This window comes from Agelaius phoeniceus, chromosome Z (assembly GCF_051311805.1).
Source record: "Agelaius phoeniceus isolate bAgePho1 chromosome Z, bAgePho1.hap1, whole genome shotgun sequence".
Taxonomy (NCBI): Eukaryota; Metazoa; Chordata; class Aves; order Passeriformes; family Icteridae; genus Agelaius; species Agelaius phoeniceus.
Genome location: NC_135303.1, coordinates 90,008,524 through 90,035,519, shown reverse-complemented (window position 1 = coordinate 90,035,519; position 26,996 = coordinate 90,008,524). Strand labels below are relative to the sequence as shown.

General features: G+C 38.7%; 1 protein-coding gene across 2 annotated transcripts in view; it reads left to right on the top strand.

Annotated features, from left to right (window-relative positions):
- Positions 1–26,675, top strand: part of RIT2 (Ras like without CAAX 2) — a 174,322-nt gene extending 147,647 nt beyond the window's left edge. For both annotated transcript variants that reach the window (XM_054652030.2, XM_077171405.1), the window contains exon 6: positions 25,150–26,675. In XM_054652030.2, the coding sequence (XP_054508005.1) occupies positions 25,150–25,377 (228 nt within the window). In that variant the 3' untranslated portion in view covers positions 25,378–26,675. The remainder of the gene's footprint in view (positions 1–25,149) is intronic.
- Positions 26,676–26,996: the final 321 nt, after the last annotated feature.

Genomic DNA, 26,996 nt, shown 5'->3' with positions numbered 1-26,996 from the left:
GAAGATTGGAACTATAAAAACAAAGAAAGTCATATGCTTGGATTTCAATATGAATTTCTGAGTAGACATAAGGACATTAAAAATACATACAATAGAAATGGTGAATAAAACCCCCTAAGCTATCTTTTAAAAAAAAATCTATTTTCTCCTTTTTCTTTTCTTTTCCTTTTTTCTTTCTTCTTTCTTTCATTTTTTCCTCTTTTTCCCTTTTGCCCTTCCCTTCACTCTCTTCCTTTCCTTTCCCTTCCCTTCCATGCTCCCCATCTACTTAATTAGATATATTCCGGCAATGTGAGTAATGCACCCCATTTTTAGGTACAATTATCTGAGAAATGCAAAGCCACTTATTTGCATTAGATGAAGAAATTTGATTTGATATTTCAGGATACAACAATATGACAGTTGTTATTTTCATGAGCGTTCATAAAGATATAAATAGAGATGAACTTCAACCTAGATTAGATAATTTCTTAGATAATTATAATATTATATGCAATTAAGAATGAAGTCACTGTGGCTTACAAACCTGTACAAGGGTAGCCAGGGTCCTTAAAAGAGCAATTCAGGTGTAAGGTGAATTCACTGTTCTGTTCTTAACAAATACTGGCAGCCAGAACTGATTATGCCATTAAATTACTTAAGTCCTGAAAGGTCATGGGATCAAAACAGATATTTGCATTCTGTATGTATTCTGGATCAAGGGTATTCTTAATATAGGGACCCTAGTTGAAATTTAATCTAAGTATTCTATATCTCAGAAGGCCTCTGTGGCTCAATTTGTGGTCAGCTCTACAGTACAGAAATAACCTTGCATGCGTAAAACAGAAATATGGAAGTTTAAGTGAAAAATGTTAAATGACATCTTCTGAAAGACAGAGGAAAATGAAATAATGAAGCACATTAAAATTTAAGTACTTAAATACCAGGCTAAGGATCCAGAAATTGTAATTGTTTTTTCCTTCATTATCTAAGTCTTTTTTATTCAATATATTAAATTATAGGTAATGAAACCTTCATGAACTCTTACTTTCTTACAAAGATATAGGTACATTTTTGCTGAGGTTTTTGTTTTCTCCTTTCTGCTGTACTGCAGTCTTGAAGACAATAGATAATATTTTTTTAGTTCTCTGTTATCCTGCAGAGAAAAGAATCCGTATAATAGCATTACAGCCCAAAGTGGTCCCAAGTCTGTAATAAGATTCTAATGTTGTTTTTGTGCTTTCAGGTCATAGAGCTTTTCTGTAGGGGTAAATTGTCAGGATCATCTTGTGCTTTGGGGAATTCAAGTTATCTTCAGTATGATTTGAAAATTACCACTAAACAAGGTAGAGGAAGCTAATTCTCGTACTCTGCTTGGATACTGTGGAAGCAATCAACAGATACAAATCACCACCTTCAACATTTCAGCAAGACCCAAATTGCTTTCTGTTTAGTTACTTTTCCATTGCCTTGCTTTTCAGCTTAATTTTCTCTCCCTTCCTTCCTCCTCCAGAAAGCGTGTGTGTATGTAAGCACATTTGAAAAATGACATAATATTGCATATTTGTAATAAAAAGGTTGTTAAAGTTCTTAGAGTGAATTTAGTATAAGGGTATAATCAAACGACCTGTTTAAGACTACCAGTACCTGAATGTTTTCCAGATACTCCAAATCAGATCCTAAATGTGCATTTTTATTGATGTGCTTCATGTTTCATTTGTTTAAGAATTTTACTCATTTGAATATGAACATGAATAAGTGAAATAGTTTTTTTTATTATTTAGGTACTAAAAAGTCATGTATAATTTGATTAGACATCCAGAATAAGGTTCTCACTTGGGTTTCCTGTATTTCTTTAAGACAAAAATAGGGGTGGACACATTCAAATTCCTATAATCTTGTGTGAAGAAATTTTTGTCTTTATTTTATGGGGGGGTTTTGGTTTTTTTTTTTGTTTTTTTCTTTTTTTTGTTTTGTTTTGGGTTTGAGGATTTTTTGTTTGTTAGTTTGTTTTCTTCTTCTTTTATTTTTTTCTGATGTAGAGGAAAAGCCTTTCCCAAGCACTGTGCAAACTCTAAGGGACGTGTAAGTGCAAATGCACTGAGAGGAGAGGCAATTTTGTGGCACGCAGCAGGATCTGGTGTGGCTTCTGCCTATTGAAGCCTTCAAAAATCTTTAGACTACACAGCTTCCTAACTCATCTCTGCATAACTTTTCTTGGCTACCTAACACAAGCAGGTATATAAAACTCTATGATTTCAACATTGGTTTTGGCATTAGACTCATGCAGTGCTGTGTCCAGGTCTGGGCTCCTCAGGAGAAGAGAGAGATGGAGCTCCTGAGTGGGTCCAGAGGGCTACAGAGGTGAGGAAGGGCCTGGAGCATCTCCCTGCTGAGGAAAGGCTGAGGGAGCTGGGGCTGCTCAGCCTGGAGAGGAGCCCCAGCTGAGAGGGAGCCCCATCCCTGTGTGTCCCTGTGTGCAGGGAGGGGCAGAGCATCCCTGTGTGTCCCTCTGTGTCCCTGTGTGCAGAGCAGGGCCCTGGCTCTGCTCTGGGGCCCAGCAATGGCACCAGAGCCACGGGCAGGGACTGAGCCCAGGAAATTCCCCCTGGACATGAGGCAGAACTTCTGTCCTGGGCAGTGACCGAGCACTGGGACAGATTGTGCAGAGAGGGGATGGAGTCTCCCTCACTGGGGATATTCCAGAACCATCTGGACACAATCCTGTGCCCTGTGCTCTGGGATGGCCCTGCTGGAGCAGGGAGGTGAGATAAGAATGATCCTACTGTTATTCCTTCCAACCCAATTCACTCTGTGTTTCTGTGAGCTTGAACTTGAGCTTTAAGCTGACATTTGTCCCATATTGTTTTAGTCCCAATAAGCAAAGGACCTTCTGCATCATGGTATTGCTGCAGCATATGTCTTCCTAGGAGAAATCATCAAGGTGCCATATTTTCACAACATATCATTTGTAAATTGCTTGACAGTTATTTCTCCCATTATTATTTATCATGCTTCACTCCTCATAAACTGGAAAAAAAAGGGTTTATTTTCTGGTTAACAGGGTCTTAGAAGAAGATGTCTCTTGATAAATGACAGGATATGAATCAGGGTATATTGCACATTGTGAAACATTTTGCCATAGTAAAAGTGCAACAAATAATAATTCTATCAGTTTTATTGGATATTGGTTGTTCAGTCTCATATGTTAAATGGATCTGGTGCAGCAACTATCAAATCTAGTATAGCTGTAAAATGCACATTCCTAAGCTTTCAGCACCTGTTTTTATAGTGAACGTAGGGATAAGACAAAAATACATTAAGAAGGCAGGGGAAACAGCTGATAGTGCATACCAGGAGTGAGGAAAAGTGCCAGAGACTTAAAGTAAGGATGTGCTTCATAATTGCAGATACCAGGCTCAAAAACTTCCCTGGCTATAGGAGTGTCCACAGTTAATTCCACAAAAAGGGACTGCCTCTGCTTTTAACTAAATAAATGAGAAATAATAATAATTACAACAATAGCAATAATAATAATAATAATAAATTAAAGCAATCATTCTAGTACAAGGTCTCCTGAGTGGAAGACACTCTTGAGAAATTCTCAGAGATCTTGCCTGGATTGATTAGCGAGTCTGCACATCACCATGAGCCATCCCTGTGCCTGCAGCTCTCCTCTGTCCCCTCTCCCCCAAAACAGCCCTGAGCAGCAATAAAGCAACAAATTACAGTAAATCCACTCAAACACCTTCCACAAAAATCCAAGGCTTTCTATGGCACACAGAAACCATGATGCACAGGAAAACAACTCTCAATAAGATGTCCATGGGAGATTTGAAGGAGTGCAAGGCTAGAGGCTGCTTCAGAGAGGTATTATAGAAAAAAGGACCTTTCTTTGGGGTACAGGAGAAATTTATCTACATAAATCTAGGGTTAGAGAATAGTCTCTGGTCTATTTTATTTATTGAGAAAGATTTAGACGGGATATGTAATGTCTCAAACAAAAATCTCTAGCTGAAAGACAATCTGGATAAGACAAAGAATGGTCAACACAGTTTGTTCCCTCCCTCAGGGGCTGCCTGACGCAGTGGCAGGATGCAACTTTTGTGGCCACACATTAGCAATAAAATGTTGCCATTGTTGTCATTTGAAAGATTTTGATAATGGGAGTACTGCCCACTACAAGCAATTTCATGAAGTCCCCTGCACCAGCTCACCAAGCAGCTGGAGTTGGCAGATATTTTACAGAACAGTTATTACTGCTGGGAAAAAATGAATTCATTTTTTACCTGAAAGCTGTTTTCCCACACCTCAGTGGTTGGGAAGGATTTGGGCACGAGACTAAAGGAAGAAAATCTCCAGTATATGAATCAGGAGCAATGTGTATATAGCACATTTTAGAAAAATGAAGAAAAACCTCAGCTTACAAATTGTTCTGTAATGCAGCCAGCGTATTTATTGTCCTCTTCTGATATCAGCTGGCTACTACTGCAGAGAAGATACTGGCCTTGGTGAAAAAGGATAGTCAATCACCACTGCTCCTTCTGTGCTTTCCTCATTTGTGCTCCAGAGAAATGCAGGGAATATGGCCAAGACCAAAGGCAGCAGCTCAGAGAGCAAAATCAGACACGTGCACTAGAAAAACCCAAAGGGCCGTATGCCAGCACAGCAACTGAGATAAAGAGATCTTATTCTCAGGCAACACTGTTTATAGAACACAGTTACAAATTAATTTAAAGCAATATGGAAGCAGGTGGAGTGCTCAAAAGGAGTCAGGAGAATTTTTTTTTTAATTTTCTGCCGTCATATAGACCTTTTCCTGTGAATGAAGTGGACAGTTTTTTCTCTTAGGGTCTTGCTCTTGCTCATTTTTCTTTTCTCTGGCCTCTGAAGAACAAGTTGTGCAGTCTCAAGGCTGTGTCTTGTTATGGAGTATGAAATCCTAACACTGGTACAGTCTACAGACAGCACAGCACTGAGATCTACCCATCTTCACATTGAGCTTTGATTTGGAATTGAGTTGTCCTTACTTCAGTTTTCCAGTACTACTCTGGAAAGTAGTACTGGAAGAAGTACTTTTTTGACTTCTAGAACAGTTTCTACATCACACTGTATTGAACTAGAATGGGTCAAAAAAAAAATAAAGGTTCTTTTTTCATTTCATAAAATATGTATCATCATCCCAGGGATGAGGCCTGCAGGACACATATTACCATGAGACACTTAAAAGATCTCAGTCTGTTTGCCTTATTAAGCAGAAGCTTGGGGGGTAGCTTGCTTTCTGAGTTTAAGTGCCCTAGGGGAAATGGAGACGTGGGCAAAGTCTTTGCTACATCCAGCATTGAAGCAAGCAGCAATGCCTGGAAGCTGAATTAAATTGCAGCTGAAGCCCATTCAGACTTGAGAAGAGGCTCAGCCTTTTCTGCTGTGCTTGACCACTGCAGCATGACACCCCAGAAACTTCAAATCTTCTTCCTTCTTTTTAAAGTGCTGAGATGAAACTGGAGAAATGAAAGTGTAGAGCCTTTGTGTTACTCTGAAGGAGGTTTAATTAGTTAATTGTACTTTAAAGCCTGAAAATATTATATATTATTATTTCCATATACAATGTGCATTTGAGACTCTGTTAATGAGAAAAACACTGAAGCAGATTATAAATTTGTTGGCACCTCTATTTAATATTTTACTAGAGGAACCCATAGTAAATAAATAGGTTCAATCTGAGGCTTAATGAGTCCAAAAGAGAAAAGTGTCTCAGTGGAAAGGGCTACTTACTGGGATCATTATTGTTATTGCTATAAGCACAGTCATAGAGGTCAAAATTTACAACGTTTTTCTTTGTGGGAGAGATGCTTTTGCTTTGAGGGTGATTTCTGCAAGTCTTAGAAAGCAGATCTACAGACTGTTAAGAAACTTACTCTGACAGGCTATATAAAATGGATAATTCTGATTTTTTTTCCAGCAACAAAGCAGCACCTTATTTTCTATAAGCACAATGGTTCATAAAACACCTTTTGATGACTGCTTTATCTGATAGCCACAATTACTGGCAATGGGAAATGGAGTGTGACATGTTTATATGTATGGACAACTAAGCAGAGACTGATATGATCTACATTACCTCTAAAATACTCCTCTTTTTTTCCCTAGTGCTGCATGCACCAAATATCTATAAAGAGGGGTGGGGAGGACAACCAGCCTGTAAAAACTAAAATTATTTAAAAAATAATTTAGTTTAATGCATCACAAAGACGACACAAAAAATAGAAAGAAAATATGGTAAAGGTTAAACCTTTTCTGATAAAAGACTTAATATTGCTACCTAATAATTTCATTTTATTACTTATTTCAACAATATCCATGACACCACACAGCCAAATAAATTCAACTGTCTTTTTGACCTTTGGCTAGTTAGGTTTTCTGTGGGTGACTGACAGCTGTCATTGATTTTAAAATGATTCTGATGATGGTGTATGTGTGACATGTGGTTTGAATTTCAAAAACACCTCTTGTTGGCCTTGCTCTTAGGTATTACAGGTCAATAACACAATTGTAGTGGGAGTAAAGTTAAGTCACTGATGAGTAAATGAGGGGAAAAAATCCATGCACAATAGATTTTGGGATTTTTTTTTTCAAGGAATACTTAGAAACCACCTTCTATCTAGAATAGGCAGTTGAACCTGACCTTTGAAAATTAAGACCACTCAGAGGTTTACCAGTCTAACAATTTGAGATACTCAAAATAGTAAATTTTGAAAGTACTGACCAAGGCATTGGAAAAAAAAAATTAAAAATAATATAATACTCTGAAAATGCCTGTTAAATTTTCTTCAGTAATGAGAAGGAATTGCAATTATTTTCTCACAGAGCTGAACTCACCTTGCATGAATTTCAGGGAAGGTACACGATTCAGAAGCCATGGTATTCTGAAGAATGGCTAGGCTTGATAATTATTTTAGCAATCTGCTACTTTCTAGTTCAAAATAAAAGGAATTATATTACTGAGACTATATTAGATAGTGTGGTCAATCAGTAGATTTATGGATCTCTGGGCACCATGGAACAGCACTGTGTAGCAAGGACTGCCAAGGAGGTTACACTGCTTGGGTGATGGCTTTTAAATTCACCTTTCAAAAGATGTGACTCTATTTAGGCATCACAGAAGCACTGGAACTCACTGAACCGTCCCGAGCATACTCCAGCATAGTTTGTAGAAATGCTGTGGAAATATCCTGACGTAGAGCCTTGTACATTCCAGCCCTGACCTCATTATAATTCCTGTATTCCCTCCAACAAAACCCACCCAGCTTTGCCAAATTCTGCCAGCTCAGGGTGGCTTCATTGTAGAGACCCAGATGAAATGCCAAGTTTATTCCTGTGGGTGACCCAGGCAAAAGGAGGTTTGAAGAAGGGAATACTCCAATACACCACTTAGTACATGGAAGGGTAGCATAGGACATCCACCCCAAGGGATAAATATAAAGATGGGGATGCCATTAACTCTGCAGGTAAACAGGTATGACATTGTACTCTGCTTCACTGTGGTGGTCACCACTGCAGCCGGAATGCTCAATTTAATACAGATAATTTTATTTTTTTAATTTTTTTTAAGGACCACTGTATAGATCAAAAATTATTTTATTTCCTTCTATCTAATGTTCATTATCCAAATATGCTTTGGATACTCCTAATTAGATTTGACAGGTATTATAAGAATATCGCATGCAACAGGTTGATAGAAAACTTAATTTGATATCTACAGAGTTCTCCGAACTTGAAAGGAGGTGTGCCATATCACATATTCTATGTGGTGTATGGAAGTGTTCTAGAACAGAAAAAACATGGTAGGAATTTGCTCACAACTTTTTGTCACTTCAAGGACAGCCTGCACATTCTTAAATATACCTTAAAAGAAAAAAAAACAAAAACGCAGCACTTACTTTCAGAAAACAAATACACATTATTTATCTGTCCTATGCCTTAGAAAAACATGAAGTATAGCCAAGTACTGGCCCAAATAGGGATGATAGTGTCTCAAAAAGTGGAAAAATAATATATGTAAATAACTTAGCCATAATTCTTGGATTTATTTGTTGGGTTGCTCTGCCATTTTTTACTTCATTTATTGTATAATGGAATTCAGTGTAGTGTCATTAGAATGACATTACAACTGTGTTGCCAGAGGCAAACAAACATGGTAGAGATGCTTTAGGGAGATAAAAAAAAAAATCAATGCTAATATTTTAATAATGCTAAAAAATAAAAATAAAAAAATACCAGGATAGGAGCAGTGTTCACAGATTTTTTTTCTGTGTTAAAAGAGTGCTTCTCATATATATATGGGGGAGTCACAGCTTTAAACACATAGATTTTATTTCCGTGGGTTTTAGTGCTGGGGAATGTGACAGAGTTGTTTCTGACAGATTGCCCTGAGCGTATATCTGATCTTTCCAACTGCTGCCTCTACGGTTCACTGAGAGGAGATCAGAAGGCCTGGGGTTGGCAGGTGGCAATGCAGAGCACACAAACCACAGGGTTGTCTTCCACGGCTTTTTATTTTTTTCTCCCCAATCCTTTTCTTTTTTTTTTTTTCCTCCCCCCCCGCCTCACCCTTGCCTTATCGCTGACTTTCAACAGTTTGGCCTCTCCATCTCCCCATCTGCTCCATCCCCATCTCCAAAAAATGGCAAGCCTGTGCAGTTAATTCACAGAGAAGCCTGAAGGCATTGGATTATTGGAATTAAAGCTGTGCTGCCGACCAGCCTGGGTCTTGAACCAGGCCCCCCATAGTGCTGGGAGCCAAATGGAGGGCTACTCTCAGAGTGGGGTGTCTGGAGCAACACAGCTTTGTGGCTCCTTGCCAAGGAGCATTTAGTCCCTGTCAGCTCGGTATTTTCACATGGAAAGCAATGCCATTAGACTATTTTCACTCAATGTAGCCGGGAAGTTATAATCACACATTAATAAAAATAGGGAGAGTCATCCAGTATTTCATAAATCAGCTTTTCCTCCACTATGTTCTGCACAACCGTAACAGATGGGTTAGTTGAGATGGGCCACCAGAAATGGGTGATTTACTGGCAAAAAAATTATGACAGCTGGATTGCACACATATCAAAACCACACACACTCTTAAATTTAAGTAACATTTTAGAAGGAGAGGATTTGGTTCTGACCCCACTAGTTAGAACTGGATCTAGCCCTAAAGATATTAGGCATTACCCTTCAATTTGCTGATCTTTAACTTTTTCATTAATGACCTAGACATAAAAATGCAGGAGGTTCTGACACAATTTGCTGATAACACAAAGTGGGAACATTTTCTATCTCGAAGAGACAGGATTATTGAAGAGGAAAAGCTGTGTGACCCAGAGGAGTGATAGAAGTGGAATTAAATGCAATTGTAAAAAGTGCAAGGCCATGTCCTTAAGGACTAATAGCAAGGCTGTTTACTATAACACATCAGTTTGGAGGCAGGAGAGAAATCTTGGATATATCAGCCACATGCTGGGTGATTATAAACTACAAACATCATGAAATTCTGCATAAAATAAATGCCACTTCAGAAGAGGTGTTTGGAGTGATTTGTTTATCGGACATGGAAGCACTGAAGGTATTATAAAATATACAAGTGAAAACTCAGTTAAGATTAAGTGTAGCTGTTTATTGATGATGATGGCAAATTCAAATTGGAACAGATGCAGAACATGTGTATCAGGCTGGTCCTATCAGAGCAAATTACAGAAAGTTTAATTTCTTTTGTAGGTAAATGAAAGTAGAAGTGTGATAAAAGTACACACATAAGCTGATAAGAAGTGAAGCAACATAAAGAATTGTAAAGAAGAACCATTTAAAACAAAGGACAATGATGGAACAATATCTAATGGCAGCTTACTGGCAAGGAACACATTCTTCCTAGAAGTTAGGTGATGATTACTGACTGATTCTTCTATATTCTTATATATATTATATATAGAATATTCTATATTCTATATATACTGACATATATTTAATTCCAATGATAGTACAGAAGCTCCAGAACATTTGTTTGCTGAGAAATATATGAAGCACAAACCTCTCCTCTCCTCTCCTCTCCTCTCCTCTCCTCTCCTCTCCTCTCCTCTCCTCTCCTCTCCTCTCCTCTCCTCTCCTCTCCTCTCCTCTCCTCTCCTCTCCTCTCCAGAATGTCACTGATATTCTTCTCTCACTCTCCTGTTATCAGTGTATTTGACTTGCTGACCAGGTCAGAAATCCTGAATCAGCTCAGAAATTCTTTTCTGGGCTGTATCTAAGACAGCTCAAAAGATCCTTAACCAATACAAGAAAACACATACAACTGATTGGCAGAGTTAAACATTTGAATTTTCTGTGGGTAACCTTATTGATTTCACAGCACTGCATGGCTTACAGATGCAGAGAACACCAGCAACTGAAAAGGATGTGAGGCAACATTAGACACCTACTCCCTAGAGAAGACCAAAGAAATTGAAAACTGTTAAATCCTATTGTGGATGAGCTGTAGTGTAATTTTCATTTAAGCTATTTACTCATCCCATAAATACAGATTTTCTGCAGTATGCAGTGTGTCCCACCATCATATTATGGAGCCCAAAGTTTAGTGTATGTTCCAGAATAAAAATAGTATTGAAAGGTGGATATAGATCAAAATCATTTATATTTCACCAGAGACATCAGAGATAAACAACCATTGCCATAAATGTCAAATGTATATAGGGAAACAAGGGCAAACCAACCCTTTTAACGTGGGTAAAGCTCAGTGTCCAGAGCTGTATATGATGAAAAGGTGCAGTCATTCTGGATATAAAATAAATTTTCTCTTGGATCATCTTACACCATCTTTGCTCAAAGCTCTTCCTTTCTTTCACTGTGCCCCTGTTCCTACCTGTTTTTATTTGTTATGGACAGGTGTAACATCTGCTCTGAGATGGGTCACTGCTTGTTACCAGGCTGCTTCTTTAAGGCCTGAACTAAGGTGAAACAGCATTTGTTTTCCATTTGCTTCAGTAATTTTGCTTTATTTGTTCATGTCCATATGGAAGAAGAGTGGAGTACTTCTGCTCTCTTTTCTGTGTCTCAGGTTGTGAGGCCTTCTTTCTCATGCCATCAAGGCCTGCCTTCCTTGACAATAAGCAATCTACTTTGGATTTGCGCTCTTTTTGACTAAAAATCTATTAAGAAAAAAGTGTTTGAAGTACCTAATCAAGTTTTTAAAGCATGATCTATAGTTATAAAAAATAAATAAATAAATAAATAAATAAACAAAACAAAAAACCAGAAAGGGATAAAGCAGAAATCCAACAGGCACAAAAACTCAGATTGAGGTCCAAAATCTTTAATTTGTACAAACTTTTGCTTGTATTTACTTACATTGGACAGAGATACCCCTTGTTATGCTCATCTTGACTCATCAGTTACATTTTCCTGTACATTCTTTGAGCATCCTGGAAAGAAGCTTCAGTGAGGTTGAAGTGAAGGATCTCAGCTGGTGAGGGTAGACTCAGTTTACCTGTTAGAGCTAAATAAATTATTCTGGTTTTATTCTGGTTTTGAGTATCTTTTGCCTCCAGAAGAAATGGATAATGTGTTTATGAAGCAAACCCTCCAAAAACACCATGTCCAGGCACATGAAGGATAAGAAAGTGCCTGGGAACATTTAAAACATGGATTTCAAAAAGGAAATTCTTGTCTGAGGACCTGAGTTCTGTGATGGTCTTCATGACCAGACGACTGACTCTTCAGATGAAATAAATGAATTATGTTTCCCTTCAATCTAAGAAGGCTTTCAAATCAGTCTCACACCGTGCTGTTGTAGCCAAAGTGTATCTGAAGTACTGTCCCTGTTTAGGGGTTTACAGCACCAGAAATAACTTGACATGGTGAAGTGAGTTCAGCAGAAATCCCCAAGATGGTCTTGGGGTAGAGCTTAAAAGAGAAACAGAAAAGTCTGAGACATCTGAGCTTGTGGATTTGTTCAGCTTGATGGATTGAAGGGAATCTCATTCATCTTGGAAGAATGAAGACAAAACCAATGGAGATGGGCAGTGAAATGACAAAAAAGAAAAAAAAATATTTGCAGAACAAGAAAATATGATTAATTAAAAGGTTTGATTTTTGGGGTTTTTTTGGGATTTTTTTCACAGGAGTGGTCAGCCAGTGAAACAAACCTCCAAAATGGCGGTGAGATTTCCTTCCTTAAAAAAAGGAAGCTCAAAACTTGGTTGAATATTACATGAGTGATCTGTCCCAGGTGGACCCATTATGAGCAACAACTTGCATCAGCTGACCTACAGAGTTCTCTTCCATATGAAAATATTCTGTGATTCTGATTTCTATACATCTTTCGGTAGAAAATATTTAATTACATCTTGAATGTAATTACATAGCAACTGCATCTTCTCTCTGAAACAGGGTCTACATTTACTTTTCCACATCTTTTTCTCAAGGATATTATATCTGTCCTCCTACTAATATCCCTTTCACCACATAAAACAAAACTTTACCAGGCCGTTGTCATTTTCCAAACCATTTAATAACATTCATCTCATTTCTACAGGTAAAAAAATAATGGGGTGATAGCATGTCCTGAATTGCTGGTGACAGTCAGTAACTGTCAAGCCTTCAAGCACTTAGTGTTTTTCACCATCTGTTGCTTTTAGCACCAGCAATTTTGTTCCCCCAAATCTACTCTTATTTATGCATTTAAGAGAATTAGAGAAAAAGAGCCAATTAAGGAAAAGTAAGCAAGCTTGTTGAAAAAAAAAAAAACCAAAACAAAACACCCTGTTTTATGTGTCTTTGTCACTGTCACAAGTTTGCTGATGGCACCGAGCTGAGCAGTGAGGGAAGGGATGCCACCCAGAGGGATCTGGACAGGTTGGAGAGGTGGGACCATGTGAACCTCATGGAGTTCAGCAGAGCCAAGTTCCAGGGGTAATCCAGCACAGAGATACAGGCAAAGCAGAGAATGGTTTGAGAGCAGCCCTGGGGAGAAGGACTTGGGGGTGATGGTTGGTGAGAAGCTCAAAATGACCCAGCCACATGCACTGGCAGCCCAGAAAGCCCAACTGTGCCCTGGGCTGCATCAAAAATGTGTGAGAGTCTTGGAGCAACCTGGTCTAGTGGAAGATGTCTTGCCCTTCTTGCCCAGGGGATTGGAACAAGATGATTTTTTTCAGTCCCTTCCAACCCAGTCCATTCTATGATGATTCTCTGATTTCCACCCCATAGCCTGAGCTGTGGTGTTGCTCATTCAGGCATGGAAGTCAACCTGCACAGGTTCCAGATTTATGTAAGAGCCACTGGGATTATTAGTGATTAAATACTGATAATATTTAATCAGCCAGATACTCCTGAGAAACTATATCTTTCTTCCCCCCACTCTTAATACTATTGTTTTAATGTATTATTTGAATACGCAACCTAATGTATTATTTTTGTAGTATTATTTATCATATATTCTGTGTTATCTTTTTCCTGTCTTTCATTTTCAACATTTGTTTTCTCATTTTCACTTTTTTTGTCTATGGAGGAATGCAGAAGAGGTCATTCGCTTGGCTGGTTACAGTCCACCATTTTTTCCTACACAAAAAATTCCAAAAAACCTTTAGAAAAAGGCATCCTGGCTTGCAGCATCCACACATTCTGAAATGTTTTTCTTCACATTCTGAAATGTGTTTTTCACCTTTTCACAGCCATTTCCAGAGCCTTTCCAGACTGAAAGCTTGAAATGAATCAGTTGCATGAAACATGGGAAATAAATAAATGTCAGAAACCATTTCTAATCTGCAGAGGAGCTAATGCTGCATGCCTCCCAGTGCTGAAGGGACTCTTTAGAATGGTGTTTTTTTCAGAATACACATCGAGGTTTTGCTGTAAGGCCAACTTTCCTGCCAGGTTTAATGGAAAGGTTCATTTGTGGTCTGTGTGTGTTTGTGTGTGCAGATGCATATTCACAAGTGCTGCTGGGTAAACTGAGCTACAGTGGTGGGCTGAAAAGTCTATTGCTCTGGGTAAGAATATGAGTTTATCTGTTGTAATCATGATTTCGGCTCACAGGGCGTATTAGCATAGTAGTTTTTATATATCAAGAGTATCTGCATAATTGGAAGGATACATCACAGATAGAAGAGGTTAAACAGATGCTTCTAGCAAGGAATTTCTTCCATTTTGTTTGTTAAGACTCTATTTTCTCATCCTACCCTCAAGCTAGCATAATAAAGACGTAATCTGTCTTCCTCCCTGCCACTATCCTTCCACCTTCACTCTTCTGCTTCTCTCTTTGCTTATTATATCCTTTCTTTGAGGTAATAAATCAGGAGAAGAATTCTTGGTTTGGCTTCAGAAAAAAAGAAAAAATATAGGAAAAAACTCTACTCATTAACCCTCAAGCATCACCATTGCTTAAGTTACTGTTAGTAAAGAATCCAACACCTCTTGGGGATGTAAGCAAGAAAGTTTGGTGCTGTATTGCACAAAGTTAAGATTCTGCCAGCTGTCAGCTGCCACTTTGGCTATTTTAGGGTTCTCAATTTTATTAAAAGTCAAAACCCATGGGCAGGAAGGAACCACAGAAGGGTAATCCAAAGAAAGTTTCCCCTGAACAGGGAGCTTGCCAACCGGACAGGTTAACCACAGATACATGAGCAAGCTACCATGGACACCATCCAACTCCATGATCTTAACCTGCTGCAAAAGTGAGGTAATTTAAGCAAAGTTAGCAATAAGAGAGCTTGTTATGTCTAATTAACTAAATGTGTTCTTACAGCTCTTCCTACCCACCATTTAACATCGTTAATTTTTCTCTCTCTATGCATTCATTTCTCCTTTTTATCCCCTTTATATGCAGTTCCCCAGATTCAAGATTTTGTCATGCATTGTCCACATGGCAGGTCTCATCACGTGATGGAGCTTAATGCTCCTTATTCAGCTGTCACTCCTGGTTTGACATTCCTGTATCATGGGTCTATCTCTTCAAATGTTCCCCTGACCACAAAAAACCACTCTTGTCTTCCATTAAACTGTCCTTTCATCACACTGGAAAGGAGCTGAAAAAGAAAACCTCCATAAAGCTCCCATAATTTTTTCAATCAATTCATATTCTGCAAAAGTGTAAAATTTTCCCTGAATTAGTATTGACATGGGGAAGATCAATGCCATTAGTTTAATAAAGATACTCTGCAATATTTCCTGTAATGAGATCGTTCGACAGACCTTCCTAATAAACTTCAAAATTACTAAACCCTCAAAATTAATTACACATTCCAGGACAAACAAACACAATGATTCACCACTCCCATTTTCTGACAGCTCAACCCCTTCTCATTGCATCCAGTAACTTTTTCTTTTAAAAGAAACTCAAGTAAATCTTCATCTCATTGCATTGATTAACTTTTTTTCTTTAAAAAACAACTCAAGTAAAACATGGAAGAGTGAAACATTATTCTGTAGACTATGCATAAAACACTTTGATACCTCATATATTTTAGCACATGCTTGCTTCAGTAAATGATTTCTTTAAAAAAATCTATTTCAGTCCAAATATTTATAAATCTATTATAAATTCTTCCTCTGCCTCCCTCCTGTCAAACACTTCAGCAGCCCGGACAGAATCCCTGAATCCCAGCAGACCACAGCTGTGTGGAAATGAAAGGAGGAAGGAGAGTTTCTTGCAATTTTCTTTTCAATGCCAGAAACTTTAAGATGGTGTTCCCTGTCTGCCTGCTGTCTGGATCTGAGTATGTTTAGATGTGAAAACTCTATACCGGAATATATGTGTGCTGCACCCAAAAGTGATTGGAAGCAGTGTGTGCTTCCAAGACAAACAAAACTCCTTACTGCATATTTTTTGTCACCCTTTTATTCCAGTGTTGGAAACTCATATCCATCTCAGACAAAAGGTTCAGAAATTAATTCCAGTAGTTTGTCCATGTGTCTAAAAATGAGACATTTAGCTAAACACAAACTTTGGCTACTTTGGTTCAAAAGATTATTCTGCTTCTGTGAATCACTAATACTTTGGTTGTGGGGTGTTTATTTTTTTATTCCTTAACTTCAAGTTCTTGTTTGCAGCCATATATATAAACATGCACAAATAAATACACACCTCTTTCTGCTTCTTCCTTGATTTGCATTTAGGTGTCCAGATTCCTTTCTGGTTCCCTTAAAATTTCTTGAATCACATTTCTCAGTCTTCAGCAGACTGAGGAAAGCAGAACACTGAAAGCAGACCCCTGATCTTCCCTTCTTACTGACTCCTTCTTTATTGTCTCATCTTTTCATGTCAATTGAGGGCTTTCAGGACAAAATATTGCTGTTAGAGACAAAGTTATATAATACCAGAGAGATTTGCAAAGGTTACTAGGAATTAAGTTTATTTACTCAGTACCCAGTGTGCTTAGTGCTCGTGTCCTGGTGAAGAACTGGAGTGGAAATTTAATGCCTAACATGTAACTGAAATTACCTTACATGACTTTACAAATAGATAAAAGATATGGAGGCTGTCTCTACTGGACTGATAGTGAATTTGTTCTCACAAAGAAATAGAAACCACTAACTGTTAAAATAAGAGTTGAATGCCACTAATTTTCCATTTGTCTGAAAAGAAGTCCAAAATGTACATTTGCACCTCCTTTTATCTGTACTTTTTTTAAACAACCGTCTGCTGGGAGCAGATGATAATTGATTTCTTGTTGCTTAAAAAAATTGAAAAAAAATCCTTTCTCGTGAAAATAGCACTGCAATTCCTAGATTTTTTCCCTTACTAAAACCAGCAGATGTCCATGTGAAACTGATGCCGAAATGTCTTCTTTTTGCAACCATTTTATGTCCATCCATGTCTTCAGCTGAGCGTTGCAATCAAAGAACCTTTAAAGATGATGGACCATTTAGAAAATTGTCAGATCTCTGAAAAATGCTTTGAGCAATTGACCTGAACTTATTCATCTTGAAGACAGATGCTAAGGATTTAACACTTCCACATTCTCTTCAAATTAGACCCAGAGCTATTGCTGGCTGATGCAGGATCATGTGGCTTTGAGTATCCAATTCAGTCAGATCCTGAGGCCATCTCTTTGGAAACACTTCCTGATGTAAAGATGCTTTAACCACTCATCAATCATGATTTTGACAGGATCAAGTCAAAAGGGAACAGTCTGTAGTAGACAAGAATATCGTCAAAAGTCTAACCTGAAGACAGCACCCTGATCCTGCAATGGTTCTTGCATGAAATGAGATGTTGATTCAGTTTTTTAGCATTCTATCTGTGAAATAATGAAACAACATTGTCATAAGTTGGAAACAATAGACCAAAACATGTGCTTTGTTAGATTTGCAGCTAAGCAACTGTGTGGAGGATGTTTATCCATATTTCAAACTTTTGCCTAAAGCAGGAATGAAATTACCTGGAGGAGTAGCTCCTGTGTCACAAGAATATTCTGGATCCAAAAGGTGGGAAAATAGTAAAATTCCAAAATAAGAGAAAAACTAGAGATATACTAGTAATCTTCATCAGAAAAGATGCTAAAGTATGCAGAAATTATTCAAATATAAATTGAATCTAGAATTTTTTATGTATGAAAATGCACGAGAGATATATTTAAATAAAATAGGGAGTGTTAGCTTAGAGTTTTCTTGCAAGAGTATAGAAATAACTAAAACAGAGAAAGTGTCAGTCTAATCTAACAGAGGTCAATAGTAAATTGCATAAGAAAAATTGTTCAGTGATGCATCATCAGATAGATTTCTTTCAAAACCCCTTAACAATTTGCTGTTTCCTTGGATCAAATAGAAACATGTTTTTTCCATGCTCAGAATAGACTTTAAGTAGTGTTTCTTGTGACACCTTTGTGACTAACCAGGTGAGAAGTACCTCATTTAGAACAGATAATCTCTCTGGTTTTGTCTAAAAATTTATTTTTTGTCAAGACTATTAAATGGCTTTCCTTTAGAGAAATGACCAATTAATTTTACAATCCCACACTCTCCAGCCTTCATCCACTATAAATAATGCACAAAGATCATTACAGAGGAGCTGGACAATTCTATTATTTTCTGCATAGCTAAAGCTGCATTTTCCTTCCTTTCCATTCCTTTCTCCCTAAAGCAAAGCCCAAGTTACAGGAAGGGAAGGAATATCTGAGCCTTTGTAATGTGAATTTCTTCAGAGGCTGGAGCAGCTGAGGATGAGTTGTGCATTGCTGGACCATGTGCAATTTCCATGGCATCCAGGCTCTTCAGAGCACAAGCTCACAGAGCAAAACTTCATCTTCTTGGCCCAGTCTGCTAATCCTGCCTCCACCCATGGCCATTCAAGGACCCCATTCTGGTCACCAAACATGCTTTAGTGTGAAGCCAGAAACAAAGCACTGCAGAGTGACAAGGCCAAAAGGAAAAGTCTTGGAAGACACGTCACTCTAGAGAGGGAGAAGAAGGAACAGAACTAATTGCAACACCTTCATGATAATAAATAATTCTTCATGATAGTAATTAACTCAGTCTAGAATGCTGGCAAAGCTGAGCTTTGCAGAATTGCTTCCATGAAGTCAGAGTGAGTTTTCTCATGAAGGCTTTGATATGAAATTTTCCTTTAGAGTTTCTCTGCCATGTTACTCATTAACTGTGCAGGCTCCTGAAAAGAGAATTGCTTACCCAGGGACTGAGGAGAAAAAGTAAGGTGCACTTGCTTGGTTTAATGAAAAATGCTGTTTTGTGACAGCAGAAACTAGTTGTGAACTCCAGGGGATTCACGGCCAAGTCAAATGGTTAACTGCAGTGTTTGCATTTGGGAAGGGGACCATGCATGAAGGTTAAAATGTCTATGTTTTCAGAAGAAAAAGTTTCAGCATTATACTTCTAAGCAGTAATTCAATTTAAAAGTTAAAATTCTGCCAGAAAGCAAAATGTTGAGGGAGATAGAAACAAGAGGTTTTAACGAAAAGGATTTCCCTTTAACTTTTGAATTTTCTGTGCACATATTTAGACCTGAAACATAGTCATATTGAATGTCTGGCCACAAAAGGTCACACTGGTTCCACACAAACTCTAGTCTTCAACATTTTTTTCAGACTAAATTGATTTTGAATTGATCTTGGTTTTCCCCCTTCTTTCAGAAGTGTCATTGCTCAGTGGCGAGAACATGATAGGCAGTTTATAAGTGCAAAGATCTGAAGAAGGGTAAAATGCTTTGGAACTCTTCTTTCATTTTCTTTTAAAAAGATATTTCATGTGACATGCATCATATGAACAAATAACAACAGTGCTGCTTGTCTTAAGAAGACAGAAAGATTGATTTTTCTTGGGTTGTTTATGTTTCTGCTCATGTTTTAAACCCCAGACACTGCTGTAATAGCCAAGTGTTTGAGCTTTGACCTGAACAATAGCATTTCACACTTGGAAAGATCCCTATTCCAGCCTGTAGGAAGTCTCTGCCACCATGCCTCTTGATACATGTCCAAAGGAAAAAAATAATAACTGTCAAAACTGACGTAGGTATAATGGATCTGCACTTTGGTTAGTGGTTTGCACCACATGTTTCTCAAGACACAATTCAAATATTTACTGTGAATGCCTTTGGCTGTAACAAAGGCAGGTGGCAATATAGAGGCAGCCAGCTCAGCCTTTGCTGGACACAGTTGTATCCATTGAAATAAAGAGCTTTTCCCTGTTCCAGACAACACACAGTAGTATGGGAGGAAAGGCTTCAAGACTACCAGGGAAGGCTTGGATTGGATATAAGTAAAAATGTCTTCACTGAAAGGGTTGTCAGGCATTGGAACAGGCTTCCCAGGACAGTGGTGGACTCACTGTTCCTGTAGATGTTCAGAAGGCATGTAGGTGTGGCACTTCAGAACGTGGTTTAGTGGTGGGTTTCACACTATTGCATTGACGAGTGGATTTGATATTAGAGATTTTTTCAATGTAAATGACTGTGTGATTGCATTGATTAATGAGAAAACATAGTTTTTCTGTGTTCTGTTCAAGGCATAAAATTGGTGGTCAGTGCTAGGATTAAAAAAAAATCACTGCTCATGTCAGTCAACACTGATTCTTTCCTATTTTGTTGTCCAGGATGGCATTCTTTTTCTAGACCCATAAGATTGATTTTCTCTTTTTCTTTTGCCAAAGTTACTTATTAGAGACTGAGGAAAAATGTGAATATTTTTGATCTCCACAACTCTTTCCTCTAATATGTTATGGGTTTACATCTGTACCAAAAGCTTATTGTATTTGTTCTGATATGCCAATGGAATGGGCTGTGATGGGGAGGGACCCAAACATGGGTGTGGACTCTTTCTGGTTGCCTGCCTATCTCTAAACTGATATCCAGGTGCTAATAAACAACTTGACACCCAGTTCTTCTTTTCTAAGATGGGACTTATTGAGAAACAGAAAAAAAATCCAACCAACACAAAGGGGAAGGATGTCAATCTTTCTGGGACATTACTCAGAATTTTTCCTTCTCTGGTTCATGACTTTTCCTATTTCTTTTATTATTTATTATTTACTGTTTACTGGTGCAAACAAGGATGCTCAATATGCTTCTGCCATCCTTATTCATTATTTTTCCTCACAACTCTCATAAATTATTGACTGTCAAAAATGCAAATCTTGATCAAAACAAACAGAAATTCCTCCTATTTCCCTCAGTGGGATTTAGATGAGCACTCTGTTGAGCAACATGTGTACCCTTCTGTCTCTGATCTAGACCATGTGCCTTCAGAGAAAAAAAAAATACTCACAGAACAAGGTTTTTGGATATAAAATTATCCAGAATTATATAACTGAGGTATATGATGACAACCAGGGTAGAAGTCTGTAACAAATATTTAGGCGAATCCTTGCAATGCTTAGCACTCCACCTGCAGATCCCAGATTTCTCCACGGCAATCCGGAGGTCCCAGTTATGAGGGGAAAACTGCAAAAGCCATCTGAAGTAGACTATGCAACTTCATGGATGCAGGGATGAAATGCACAAGCGGAAATGCATTACTTCCCTGCCTGAAAACCCCCATTTACTTACCCAGAGTTAAGCTGCTGACTCTGATAACAAAATCTCCATCAGTGAAATCCACTTTGGGATCCTTCTCATGCTGCCATGACAAAAGGAGGCAACAAAGCTGAACACAAAATAATCTGATCCTGATGGAGGTTTTCCAGCTAATGACAGTCCAAGGGCAGAGAAAGATTATTGTTCAGTTTAATTTCTGTGCATTTTTCATCTCAGATACAAGTATTCAGGTGTTTTTGTGTGCCCATGGAGGCCAGTGATTGCCAGTGCCTCCCCACCCACCACCCAGCCCAGGTGGTTTTGTGCAGGAGCTGACCTTAGTGGGGAGCTGGCTGTCATAAAGATGGCAGCTCATCCATCACAGCTTTCTCAGCCTGTCAGCATTGCATTTAATTGCACTTGTAATTTTCCAGGGGAGGTTTGCAAAAGCCACAAACAGAATCCTAATGTATATAATGAGGTTTGCAGCCAGTGCTTTCCCTCAGGAGGAAGCTGGGCTGTGTTCTAGCTGCCCTCAGCTATGCAGAGATGGGAAATTCCCAATTCAGCCCACAGTCCTGTGTGCTGTTCACGTGCTGTTGGAACAGGTATATCTGGTCTAGACAAGATTCAGTTATATGTTGTCACTGGCATATCTTCCTTCTCAACTCACATGTGCTGTCATATATGGGCACTCAGAATCCTGCACTTTAGAAAAGAAGATTTTTTCAGCTGCTAACACATCATATCCATGAGGCTCCCTTTCATGGATTTGGGAGATCTTCCTCATTGGTTGTGCTGCAAGCTTCAAGCCCTTCTGTAAATGCTGATCAAAACCCCACCCAGACAATCACAGTTTTTAAAAGTTTGAACAATACTCAGGAAGCTTCTGTCAGCTCTGAAATTTTCATTTTCATTATATTCACTACACCTACCTTCCACCTTTATTCCCTTCTTGAGGTTTAGCAGCACAGAAATGAGCTAAGTTGGAATCAATACGACCAGAATTATACTCTTGCAAACAATGCCAGATTCAATCAAGAAGGGTTACTCTAAGGATGAGATATAAAGCTCTGCTTCCCAGATATATATTCAATAGAATGACCTCTCTCCCTGACCTGTCTGTCCGTGCCATGCTGACAGATCATATCTTCCACTGATACAGGCCCATGGAAGCTGCAATTTGTCAACAAATCCCTGGGCTGTGCAGATCTGGAATGGATTTCTACAATGTAGTTTCTCTTCTGGCAATAAGATGGGAACAGGCTAAATCCCTGGAATTATGTGGGCCTCAGTCACCTCATCAAGCTTTATCCCTTGTTTCTCATTCCATAGGTGTCTAGCCTCTTGACCGAATGATGAACCAAGAGAAAAATGTGTATTTTTTCTCTAGACATCTCTTTATATTTACAGATTCTTCAGCAAACATATTAGTTAAATTACTACAGTCATATTCATTGGTGCTGGAAGCAGTAATGATAATTATTACGATGTTATATTTTAAAAAAATTATGTTTTCAGCCTTGAAGCTGAAAAACATCAGCTAATCATCCTGAAATTGTTTGTGCCAGGTGTCCTCCTCCTGCTGAATTAGCTCTTAAAATTTTGCCAAAGCAGTTAATCAGTTCCTGAGGGCAAGACTTAAGAAAAATGCCATGCTTTGAAATGAACTATCACCATTAATAACTTTAATGCTCTCTTTGTAATTTGGCAGGCAACTGGAGTCCAAAACCAAACTTTTCTTTCTTTTTAAAGAAAGTCAGCTAAGTTTGGCCAAGTTGCTAACCTCCAGCCACAAAGATATGGGGAGAAAGTTTTTCTGCATGATTTAATTCTCCTGAGTATTATCCATTTCTCACAGCTCTTAGCATTCTTGTTTCATTGCAGAGCACAGAATGTCTTCCCTGCAATTATTCTTCCTTGTAGGATGGAGAAAACATATTTTTAGTCCTAGGTAAAAAAAAAAAAAAAGAAAGAAAAAGTCAAACAAAGGAGGAGCAAAGTGGGGTAAAGACTAGAAATTCACATAGAAAAATAATGGGCAATTTTTATATTGGAGTATTATTGTGCTCACACCCTAATTATATTTACAACCTTGCCATTATTTAACATAAGGATATTTTGGTTCATGTGGATTTTTACTTCCTTTTAGGTAATGAATGCATGAAATCTTCATTGAAATGCATCTCTGTGCAATCATTTGCTTAGAACTGCAGCATCTTTAACAAAATAAAAAAGAATTCCTCCTTCAGCTCCAATAAGGCAAAGCAAGGAAAATAACCTTCATTATAAGGTCCAAAATAAACCAAAATAGTCTTCTATCCAGACAATCAATTTCTCAATGGTGCCCAATAGACATATTGAATCATGTATTTTGCTTACACAGCTGCCCAGAGAAAAACAAGGACCATATTGCTACCCATCTCTTTTTGCAAAAGGTTGGCAATTATAGCACTTGGAAAGTGGTAACCATCTTTTATTTTGTCAGGAAGTATTATTCAGGTTGGCCTACAACCTCCCTGCTTACCCTCACAAAAATCTTAATTAAATTAAGATTGTACCTGGAGCATAGAGGCCTGATCCTTGCAAATGCTACAAAGTTTGTGACTCGATGCAAAGCAGGGGGTGAGAAATTCTGAGGTCTGTGTTATGCAGGTACATGCTTGGTGCAGATTTACCTCCAGGCTGGAATGAACCAATTTTCTGTTTCATCCGAAATCCTGTTTCTTACCATCTCCAGCCTTACAGATAAGTGGAATAAATGCAATGAGGAGGAGTCATAATTTAATCATAAAGGGCATTTTCTTCATGGCAGGTTTGAGAGAGTGTGCTTGTATCTTGAGTCACAAGGCTTTATTTCCCTAAAAAGGATAAATGGCATTTTGGGTGCATTTCAGCTAAAAATCAGAAAAAAACCAAAACAACAATCCCAACTAAAAGAAAACACCAAGATAAGTCTTGTGTTAGACTGTAGCAATTGAGACTTTCCATAGCCTATTATGTAGCCTTTCACAAGGCTATGTCAAAATATTTCTTTGACTTTTCATAAGGATGTTTGGAAAGTTACTTGAATAAATCATGATATGCAAATGTAAATAAAAACAAAGTCTGGGATTTCTGACCTAGAATTTGAATATACACCATACATGCAATTCATATACTTCATTTATTCAGATTTATGTCCAAATACTGAAAAGAAAGGACAGTCTATTGGGTGGGAAGCTGGGTTAACATTTAGAAGCTCACAGAGTTTGTTCTGTGTTATTTTGCAGACCTCCTGCATGTTATTGGATGAACTCTCAAAGTGTAAAAAGTACCTTAATTGTCAGGTAGTGGCAGCCCTCACAATAAGAATTTAAGCTCTATTTGATGCACACAATAATCAGCATGCTGAGCACCCTTCCATTTAGCAGGCTGGCAGGTCAAATGCCAAGAGATAGCCAATATGGAAATTTCAGAAAAAATGATCCCTGCTCATTGAATTTAGTGAAAAGAGCTGTGTTGTTTTCCTCTAGGCTCGTCAGCTCCTCAAAATACAGGCACATTTCCCACACATTCTACAAGAGCAGTAAGTACACAAAGCCACTTAGGGAAGATGAGCTGAAAAACAAATAGATTTTGGATCTTCATACAGCTCAGGTATGAGCTCAGTGATAGGATTACAGGCCTGCAAAGACCAAACCACACCAAGGCATGCTCAGAAATTAATGTGACTGAAAAATATTAGGGTATGAAAGCTGATGTGCTTAAAGAGTCAAGTTGCTTCCAGGATTAGGTTAATGCTCAACAAGGATTTTCTAGGGCCTTAATTCTGTGTAAGTCTTTCTAGTCATCCATTCCCGCCTATAGAATAAAGTACCAGCACTGTCAAACCAAAGATTACTGTACTAAAGAGAGGAAATACATGGAAAAATTGATGCATCAGAATTAGGGACATTATATGCCTGAGCAAATGAATACTGCCAGTCTGCTCTGTTCAAACACCTCATGAATTCAGCCTGATCCTTTCACCCTTGAATCTCATCTGTTGGATGCTGTCAGATTATTTTCCTGGTCAGCGATTTGCAGGATCTAAGAAGTCAGGCCATATATATATTGTAATGTTCTCATGTTGATTAAAGTTTTGTGCATTAGGCAATATTTATGGAATTTTCTTTTCTTTGTAGGTCTCAACTGAAGAAGGAATGAGCTTAGCCAGAGAATACTCCTGCTCCTTTTTTGAGACTTCAGCTGCTCTCCGCTTCTACATTGATGATGTCTTTCATGGACTAGTGAGGGAAATCCGAAGGAAAGAATCCTCACTGTCCATGATAGAGAAGAAGATGAAGAGGAAGGATAGTCTGTGGCGGAAACTGAAGGGATCCCTGAAGAAAAAAAAGGAAAGTACAACCTGATGGCAATTCTCTATGAGCTGCTCATCAGGAGCTGACCACAGTAACCTGTAATATTTCAAAAAGGCAGCATTGACACAGCATCTTCCAGGCCAGGTCCTGGAGCTCCTTCCCTTCAGCTCTCATGCAGAAGTTGTTCCTTGAGGGCCTAATTAATGGTTTCCCTGTGACTCTTCTGTTCTGTAGTGTCATTTAGCAAACCCTCTCATACCTTTTCTGCAATTCTGAGTGGAGAAAATACCGTGTTTTTTAGCGTGTGCTCCATGGCTGGTCTTCAAATGCTATGAGTTACGCCAGCATCCAAGGCTAAACCAGCTTCCACCAGCTCTAGGACTATGGATACACTTATTGCCCTCTCCTCTGCATGCACAGGTCATTTCACCATCCCAGGAACGAATGACATTGATTTCAATGGACATTTTGACTGTTTAGGGAATTTTGGGGTGGGACCTTCAGCTTTGCATTCACATGTAGGTTTAGGGTTAGCGTGTGCTTGGCCTGCACGCCCGTGTCTGTGTGTGACCGTGTCTGTGAGCCAGGCCCAAAGGGACCCTGGGCACTCCAATCCTGACCCCGTGCTGCCCCATCCCCACTGTGTTCTGCCCAGACAGCAGGCAGGTTTTGCAAGCAGAGTACAAGTCGTGCACCAGCCCTGGAGAGGCTGCAGGGGCACTGCTCTGTCTCCTCTTGCCAGGGCTGGCTGGCAGAGGTGCCATGTTCTGCAGACATGCTGTGCATTAAAGTCATAAAAGAGTTTGTGTTGGAAAGGAACTTTTAAAGGCCACCCCGGCCAAACGCCTGCAATGGACGGGGAAACTTTCAGCTTGATCAGGTTTCTCAGAGTCCTGCTCAGCTTGACCTTGGATGTTTCCAGGGATGGGGCATCCACCACCAATCTGGGCATCCTTGTGCTTCACCATGAGCCACATTCCCCTGTCCCATCACGGAGCTCACAAGTGCTCTGTCTGTCCATTGAGTCCCAGAGCCCTCCCTGGAGCAGTGCAGCTCTGTCCCAGCATGTTATAGCATCTGTGATGTAGCATCCAGCCCTTGACTTACTAGAGAATTGCATCAGCTCAATCAGCATTCCTCACAGTCTTTGACCATCCAACTGAACCACTTGATTAAGCAGTTGGATAAGTCTTTTTAAATATTCCTTTTTAAAGCTGGCATGAAGTAGAATATATGCTCCTAAACATTTTCCCCCCCCTGGAGTTCCTTTAATGTTGTTGCTATTTATAAATTTTATAGCTAGAATATGCATAAGTTTTGTCAAAAATAAAGATTGTGATTTCCATGGAGACATACTAGTAGTCAGTGTCATTTGTGTCTATCCAGGATTGATAATAGATATAACAAAAAATACGTATCTTTATTAAATGTTCCTTTTTCACTTTTCTTCTGCAATTATTTTGCAGAGTTTCAACCAATTATATTTTGCATAGTCTGGGTGGGAGTAGAATTTTTCCCCCTGTAAAATTTGGAAAGATTATGTATTGTGAATAACTTTAGTTCGTTAAAATCTAATGCTTTGTTCTCCTCTCTCTCTTCCTTTCAAGGAAATCCAGAGATATTTTGTGACTTGTCAAAAATCCTTCATCAAAATTAATGGTTTGCTGTAC